General features: G+C 41.0%; 1 protein-coding gene across 1 annotated transcript in view; it reads left to right on the top strand.

Annotated features, from left to right (window-relative positions):
- Positions 1–3189: 3189 nt before the first annotated feature.
- The window catches only part of GNAI3 (G protein subunit alpha i3), a 44473-nt gene continuing 38485 nt past the window's right edge, over positions 3190–9177 (top strand). Inside the window, exon 1 of the mRNA XM_005891308.3 lies at positions 3190–3441. Within this exon, the coding sequence (XP_005891370.1) occupies positions 3324–3441 (118 nt within the window). The 5' untranslated portion in view covers positions 3190–3323. The remainder of the gene's footprint in view (positions 3442–9177) is intronic.

Here is a 9177-nt window from a genome sequence, read left to right as displayed (position 1 = left end):
TTATTTTCCAGAACTGGCCTCCCTGATCTCTCTCCTCATGGCAGTGACCCATCGCCAGCCCCCTGGACAACCGGGTACAAGAGACTAAGGTTGGGAATGGGAAAGGTGGGGTTTCCATGGTTCATTAAATGCTTCCTTACTCCCATTCATCGCTCTCAAAATTAGCTTCAGTGACAAAGACTTAAATCTCTCTCCTATCTGCAGCCCTGGGTTGGACAGGGGGCACAGGAACTGGGCTCAGCTGTTCACTGATTGAGACTGTAGAAACTGTTAGGTGGTACTGATGGCGGTATATTCAAAGGAGGGGGAATAACTGCAAAACTGGACAGGACACCCATCTGGGACTACCTGTTCATCCATTTCCCTCATTTCAATCAGGTAACATTAAAGAGTCAAGGCAGGACCAGATGGTGATGTGATCTGTATTTGAACAAATTCCTGGTTTATTGAGCTTCAAAGGGAAGTCGGGTTGGTGGGAGTAGGATAGCTTCCCCTTTGAACAGCTAATAAATAATTTTTATTATAAAAAAGTTATGCTGATATCAACATTGACTCCTTCAGTTCAACCCAGTGCATAATAGCTGAATACCCCACTCTCTGGGACTCACACAGATTTATAGTCACTGCCTTCAAGGAGTGCACAGTCTTAATTTGAATCAGGTACCTTGTTTTATATTTTGACAGAGCATTCACATATAGTAAAGCATTATAGAATTTTAGAGAAATATATTGAAAAATATGTTCATGGTTCTAACTTGAGACTTCAGCCCATTGCAGCAAGATGTCTACATGGAGGCTTTCTGCAGACTGGAAAGTGTGGGGGTTGCAGATGAAACTCTAGTTGAACAAAATGATTTATTAAATGAAATAGGGCAGCTTTTTCTCTCCAGATCTAGGAAATTTTCCAGGTTTCTGTCTTCCTACTGCTAGACTTATGCGCAAGGCCTATTGCACTGAGGAGTTCCCTCAGATAATTTATACGTCGAAGAGAGTCTTTTGCGATTGAAGGCATGTTCTCCACCACCCTCTCCTCCCTTTTAAGATAAATTCATGAGGAATCGCATTTTAGAAATAGGGGAAAACATCCAAACATCACTGATTAACTAGCAGACTGAGCGTTGCCAGCAGGTGGCAGTGTGAGTCTAGTGGAAATAGGAAAGAAGCTTGTAGGTGGGGAGGGGGAACATTGCCTGGCAGCCATTTTGTTAATTTATTTTGCCTTTTCCTTTGACTTTGCCCTCCAACCCCTACTTCATACTTCAAAGGAGAAAGTCTTGAGTGGAAGGATATTGCTAATTTAGGCTGAAATTTCTTGACACTGTGACCTCACTGGCGTTTATTACAGAATTTAACATATGCTGGTTTATTTGCATTTATTTTTCCTTGAGTTGATCATGAAGGAAATAAAATTTTCTCTTCTATTCTGCTGAGAACTTTCCCAACAATTTCTGTCATGACCACCTTCCAGGAGTATTCTAATCACCAGGATCACTTGGTAAAGTTCCATATGTAATTCTTAAGCTTGTGAAAGCAGTTCCTAGGCAAAATTTGACTTATAAATCCACTGAAGAAATCAACAGGTTGAGAAAATTGTGCTCTCAAGTTATTTTTTCCCTCACCCCAGTGTTGTTGGAGTAACTCTCAATCTTAAATGAAAAGCTGTTGTCAAGACTCCCAGGTAACATCTTATAATGGCATGGTAGAAAAGGAGTGAATTTGGAATCAGATCTACTTATTCACTGTGTGAACGTGGAAAGATGCTTAATTTCTCTGAGCCTATTTGTTTACCTGTAAAAATGTGGATAACAACCCACAATTACAGGGTTGTTGTGAGGAATAAACGAGATGACACATCGAAGTACCTAGTCATACCTGGCAAATAGGTACTCAATAAACATCGTTTTTTCTTCCCTTCTTCTTGCCCTTTCTCCCCGTAAGCATTGATATTCTAACAGTCACTAGGAAGAGTAGGAGACTTGGAACTTTGAAGAACTGGCATTGATAAATTAAGGTGCATGAGGCTATTTAATGTGGTTTTCAAGAAATCCCTCTAATGATCATCAGTCACCGTATATATCTTTCTGTTGGGATCTTATATTCTAAGGTCTAGGTTCAACTGGGGAAATAATATTTAATCATAGGGTAAGGTCTTGGAGGCTGCACGAGTTCCCCTCCCTAGAATGTACGGTGAATGCTTTTGTGGGGCTCTTTGGAAGTAACGGTAATGTAGGGCTACTTTCACCATAGAATCCAGGATTATGAGTAAAAAGAGTATCAGTGTGGGGCTTTCATAGGGGATTTATCAACTTCCAGGTGATACTATAGCTGAGAAACAAATTTTACTATGACTTCTCTTTTCGTGTGTTACCACAACAGTAAATTTTAATAGGATGCACTGGTTTGTTTTAGGGTGTGGAACTTTGGTTGACTAATCTTGGTAGAAGTCCTAAGCCCTTAACACACGACAATATGTCAGGGCTAAACCTGGCTTGTGTGGGGGAAAGGCAGCATGGAAATTTCATGGAAAAACCACATTCTTACCTTATGCAAGATCTGTTACCGATTTCAAGAGATCCTTTACCGATACAGTAGCGGGGAAACTCTCAAGCCCACTGGGTACCAGTAGGTGAGCCAGAGGAGAGGGCAGAAAGGGACTGCAAAGTCCCAGGCATGGTGGGTCTTAACTTTTTCCAGATGTGGAGCGTGACCGCGGCGAGGCCCAGACTCTGTAATTCTCATCCCATAGCTCTGGCTGGGACGACGCCAACAGACAAACTATCCTACACTTGGTCTCAGATCTCCACAGCCAGAATTTAACTGCGTTTTCTGGCCAGTGAAAAATTCCCAGCAGAAATTCCCGTGCGGATTGCGGGCTTTTCTTGGGAATTCCCATTCCCCACGCCAATCGGCCGTGCGACCTCGGGAGGGTGCCTTGAACCGGAGAAACCAGTCCCTGGTATCTCTATATTCATCCAAATAAGACAGCCAAAAAGGTGAAAGGGGACTAAAGTCGAGCGGCGCCCGGTAAACTCGACAGGGCCGCCCTACATCTCGGAACCAACACTCGGCGTCCTGGTCTCTCTCTCTCCGTACTTCCGCTTTTGGTCACGCCTCCTTTACCCCAGCTAGGGAGGTCGAAGAAATAACGGCCGCGGGCGTTGCCGGAAGTGTCGTAAAACGCCGGATATCCGGTTCCTCTGGGCGCTCTGGGAGCTGACGGAGAGGGCCGCCGCCCAGCAGTAGACTCTTCTCTCCGCCTGCTAAGCCGCAGTCTCCGCGGTTTTTGAGTGAGCCCCGGCCCGGTCCCTTCTTCCGCCGCCGCCATGGGGTGCACGTTGAGCGCCGAAGATAAGGCGGCGGTGGAGCGAAGCAAGATGATCGACCGCAACTTGCGGGAGGACGGGGAGAAAGCGGCCAAAGAAGTGAAGCTGCTGCTACTTGGTGAGGGGCTGGGGGCGGGGCTGGCGGGGTGGTTTAGAGGGCCCAGGCGCTTGAGAGTCCTAATGGGGGGTCGGGCCGGGCGGGAGAAGAGGACCCCGAAGAATCTGGAGGGCGTGACGGACGTGGGGCGGGGTGTGGGGTTGGTGGCTGATGCCGGAGGGCGTGATGAAGGGGTGGGGTTTTGGGGTTGTAGGAATTAGGCTGGAAAGAGGGTGTGCCACCATGCTGGATTGTGTTTAGCGAAGGAGCTTCGAAATGTGGTCCAATAGGACATTGAGACTGTATTGGGAATATGGGAAAAGCTCATAAAGGAAGAGCTGATGTTAGAGAAGGTTTTTCAAGGGAAGGGTTAGAGTAAGTTGGTGTTGAGGACGGGAGAGTGTGTTGGGCTTGTATAATGGACTGTGAGTTTGGAGCGTGGTGATACTTTATGACAGATTAGAGCTGGGGTGGGGGTTTGAATAATTAATATAAATAGAGAGGGGGTCTTGGACAGAGTGGTCACATAGGACCCTGTCATTTATTAGAGAGTGGACATTTCGAGCTCTCGCTGAGGTGGAGGAACCCTGGGTCGTCCAGGAACATAAAAGTGTATGGTTGAAATAACTGACAAGTTCTCAGGTGTAAAGGTAAAGAGTTTGAGTGTAGAGGCTGTGTGTACTTATCCACTATTTCCTATTATTTTTATTTTCTTAAGGTTTTTTATAACTCCTTCCATTGTTTTTATAAAGGGGGAGCTGGTGTGAGCTGAGGATATTTAAGGACTGGCTTGTTTGAGGTTTGTGGCATAGGATGTGATGATGACAATAGGTTACACAGTGGGAGTTGATGAATATTTGCTAGGGATGATGTGCAGTGGGAATGCAGTTATCTTAGGATAAATTATGGAATTGGACTTACTGTAAAAGATGATTGTGACAGACTTCTTTTGAGCTGGGCTTTTTTGTTTCTTCAAACGAAAAATATTGGCTTCAGGAATTACTGTTTATTTTACTTGACATTTGTTTTAAGTAGTTTTTATGTACAGTCAGATGCATTTTACTCAGCCTGGTTAGTTTTAGAATTTTTGAGAGATTGTTTTCTAGAAGCTCAGTGAATCATATAAAATACCCTGATGTCAGCTTACCAATAAATCAGGCCATATTTTTTCTTCACTGTTAGTATTTTCTAGGGATCTGTTAGGGAAGAGTAAATGGAAATAATGGTTTCTGTAAGCAATAGAACTTTGCTTTTTAAAACAATTGATTTTTGGGAAAAAGAAGTTGCTTTAGGATAAGTGCCAAATTTTTATGGTGTGAAGCTCCAGAGGACAGAATGTACCACCATAACCCAGGGTTTATTTTGTACTCTAGGGTGTTCAGGGTGCCCATGCTAGTCTTTTCATGTTAACATATTTGGTAGTTTGTAGGTTGCAGGAGGCCTGGTAACAGCTTTTTGAATAAAGAAAGGAAGTTATGCACTGGAGTTTAAGCCTTCAGTTTGAATACTTGATCTTACAGAATGTATGAAAAAAAAAATTGAAGTTTCAAACTGCTACTCTTCCATAGAACAGGTATCATTTGTGAATGAGCATGGTCCCTGGTATTTAGTAGATGCTTAAATATAAACTGTTAACCAGCATGTGCCAGCTACTGTTGGACATAGCTCCTTGGGATCTTTCAGATGTTTGATATAAACTATAGTACTCAAGGCATTAGCATTGTTTCTATTGATCAGTTGGTTATGAAAGTAGAGGTGTGTTTTTATCTTCTATGATTATTTTGGTTTACATTCATAATCAGAGATCCCCTCAGGATATTAGGCTGTTGTAATACATGACTTTATAAACAGTGCATTTAATTAAAACCAAAATTAAACATATGATCACTTAGGAAATTTCAAAAGCAGTAGGTAAAAATCAAAGTACTACAACATTTGATTTTACTTTTTAATCAATTTCATTGTTTTAAGTAATTTTTTTTTTAATATTCTTGAGCAAGTTAAATGAACAGATTCAAGCAGGTTGCAGAGAGAGATGCATTTGCTTGAGTCATGACATAACACATGCTGCCAAGTCGCTTCAGTCGTGTCCGACTCTGTGCGACCCCATGGACTGCAGCCTACCAGGCTCCTCCATCCATGGGATTTTCCAGGCAAGAGTACTGGAGTGGGTTGCCATTGCCTTCTCCCGACATAACACATATATGAAATTAAAATTATCTTCTTTGCTATTTCTATAAACAAAATGCACTTATCACAGTATACAAATAATTTTGCTGTTGAATACCTCCTTTGATATACATGCAAGTCATTTTTACTTCCTCTGTGTAAAACTATCAAATTTGGTCTAAGTTGCAATCATTGTTATTATTTTAACAAAATGAATGTTACCAATTAAAGTTACTACAGAAATTCAGGAGGAATGCAGTATTGTACCTGTTTTGTTACTTTTTGTTTAAATTTCTTTTAGATGTGTTATTGAGAAGCTCTTGATATACTGTCTAATCATAATATTCTGTAAAAAAACAAAATTATGTTATACAGGGCTTCCTAACCAGAGTGTAGTGCATAGGAAGGCTTGCAGTGTGCTGTTTGCAAATGTTTTATGGTTTTGAATTTTTAAATCATTTTTATGATTTTAAATCATTTTGTAACTAACTTTTCAAATTTCACAGCAGTTAGAATGATATTTGAACATTTTTGGTATGATTCCACCAGTACACTTTCTGAATTTGGCAATCGAAAATATTTGATTTGGAAGATTTGTACCAATTAGTGTTTAATATCATCTGTAACATTTTGTACTTTATTTTTCATGCCATAATTTTATAATATAAAGAAAACGTATGTTATTTTCACCAGGTCTCTTCAGTTTACGTTGGTAATCTATACAAGTATTATAATTTTAAGCATGCAGCATGATGTGACTAAAGTTGGGAATCGCTGGTATAATGGATATGAGCAGCGCTTTTGGAGTCACATAAAACTGAATTCAATTCCCACCTCCATTTACTAGCTGTGAGACCCAAAGCATGTAACTTAGCCCTAGGAGTCTTATTTTCACATATAAAGTGGGGATGTGATACTTATTTCTAAAGTTCAAATGAGATAATATATGTAAACTGTTTAGCAAATAAATACTAACTAAATGGTGACTTCTGTTATTACAATGATTGAAAACATCATTTTAGTTGCTTTTTTCAAGGGTGTTTCAGACAGATATTTGATTATTTTTCAAATTTTTTTTTTCAAATATTAATGAACCCTTTTCAAAGACCTTCAAAGAATTTTAATACAGCTCTTTCGTGGTAGAAGGCATTAAACATTATCTTTTAGTTTTGTGGGTTATTGAATGATCTACTCCTGTGCTATCTCGATCCATTTCTTGATAGTTCCCCTTAGCAGACCTTGAGAAAGCATTGTTACACAAAATGAGGTTAATGCTTTCTTCTTTAGGATTTTGCTGGTAGTGGCAGGGCAAAAATTAAGTTGCATGCAGAGTATTAGTTAGTTAGTTAAAGTCGCTCAGTCGTGTCCGACTCTGCGACCCCATGAACCACAGCACGCCAGGCCTCCCTGTCCATCATCAACTCCTGGAGTCCACCCAAACCCATGTCCATTGAGTCGGTGATGCCGTCCAACCATGTCATCCTCTGTCGTCCCCTCTCCTCCTGCCCTCAATCTTTCCCAGCATCAGGGTCTTTTCAAATGAGTCAGCTCTTCGCATCAGGTGGCCAGTATTGGAGCTTCAGCTTCAACATCAGTCCTTCCAATGAACACCCAGGACTGATCTCCTTTAGGTTGGACTGGTTGGATCTCCTTGCAGTCCAAGGGACTCTCAAGAGTCTTCTCCAACACCACAGTTCAAAAGCATCAATTCTTCGGCACTCAGCTTTCTTCACAGTCCAACTCTCACATCCATACATGACCACTGGAAAAACCATAGCCTTGACTAGATGGACCTTTGTTGACAAAGTAATGTCTCTGCTTTTGAATATGCTGTCTAGGTTGGTCATAACTTTCCTTCCAAGGAGTAAGTGTCTTTTAATTTCATGGCTGAAGTCACCATCCGCAGTGATTTTGGAGCCCAGAAAAATAAAGTCAGCCACTGTTTCCACTGTTTCCCCATCTATTTGCCATGAAGTGATAGGACCGGATGCCATGATCTTCGTTTTCTGAATGTTGAGCTTTAAGCCAACTTTTTACTCTCCTCTTTCACTTTCATCAAGAGGCTCTTTAGTTCCTCTTCACTTTCTGCCATAAGGGTGGTGTCATCTGCATATCTGAGGTTATTGATATTTCTCCCAGCAGTCTTGATTCCAGTTTGTGCTTCCTCCAGCCCAGTGTTAGACTACTACTAAAAATCTTTTAGTTTGGGGGCAGATATCTCTGATAAAAGTAGTTCATTCTCTTACAGATGGTTGGTAAAACCGCAGACCTTGAGCTCTGTGCTTGTCACTCTGCCTCTCCGCCATGGTGTGCTGCTTCATGCTCTAGTTGCTTGGAAGGGAAAAGGGAGTGGATGAGTCCCTGCAGATATTTCCTCTTTTTCTTCCAACCCACTCTCTCCTTCCACAGGGTCTTTCACATCATGCCTTTTTTAAAAAAACAAAAAACCTGGGGTGTGTGTACTCCTTAGGGCTTCAGAAGATCCATAAACTTTATAAAATTGTTAGCAATATTTGTGGTTACATGGGGTTTTCTGGAGAGAAGAACCGTATCTTCATCAAGTTCTTCTATGATACTGCCTAACCTCCTTAAAGTCTGTCGCCTTTGGACCGGAACATCAGTAGCTGGGCAAAAATGGGACATTCAGAATGCAAAGGGAAAACCTAGACACTGAAAAGTCTTTTACCTCTTTTCTCTAAAGGTTTTTTACTTGGAATTTTGAGAAAACCGTTTTCTGTGCTTTAGAGGGCTTCTCTTTCTACAGTTCCCCAGTGATTAATGAACTGCTCACTGCCACTTGCCTCAAGTCAGTATATCCAGTACAGAACTTGCCTCCCCTCTTCACTTCTCTTCCCCAAATCCACCTCCTGTGAACCTTTCTGTTCTGGGATTATCATTCTCAAAATCACCTACCCTGAAAACTAAACTTTTTTTTTTTTAAACTCCTGGCTTGCTCTTATCCATACAATCAGTCAGTTGCCAAATTCTGTGACTCAGTTGTTAACCAGATTTTTGTATTTCCTGAACCAGTAAAATGATTTTTTATGTTATTGACTTGACTAATGTCTCCAACATTATATTTTTCTTAGTAAACACATTTTTTTAACTATTCCAAGCACCATCTGTTATGATTACTATTTTAGTTTCCTTTCCTCCCTGAAACCTTTTGATGTTCTGAGTTGGATATGATGTATCCCTCTTTTTGAAACCTCATAGTACTTTTTATGCTATCATCTACCTTATATTATGGTTATTTGTAAACTTAGCAGCTCCTAACTATGTATGGCCTTTGAGGGCTGAGTGAACTTGGTGTTTTTATATCTTTATATCTGCTGCAGCACCTAATATAATGCTAAGGTGTTTTGCCTGTAAGAAACTCATTCATACTTGTTCCAGTCAAGGAGGTCTTTGTTGAAAAGACACAGTAGGCAACTTTATAGGCATCAGACATCCAAGGATAGATAAGAAAGGAAATACAAGCAGGTTGAATGCATGTGGAATGTAATACATGTCCCCTCCCCCCATTTCTCCTAGAGACTGGTCACTTGCTCTGCTTTGTTGGTAAGTCACCTCTTCAGATCAGCTTTC

This window comes from Bos mutus, chromosome 3, assembly GCF_027580195.1.
Source record: "Bos mutus isolate GX-2022 chromosome 3, NWIPB_WYAK_1.1, whole genome shotgun sequence".
Classification (NCBI taxonomy): domain Eukaryota; kingdom Metazoa; phylum Chordata; class Mammalia; order Artiodactyla; family Bovidae; genus Bos; species Bos mutus.
Note: the sequence above shows the minus strand (reverse complement) of the source record. Positions and strands in the feature narration are given on the sequence as shown.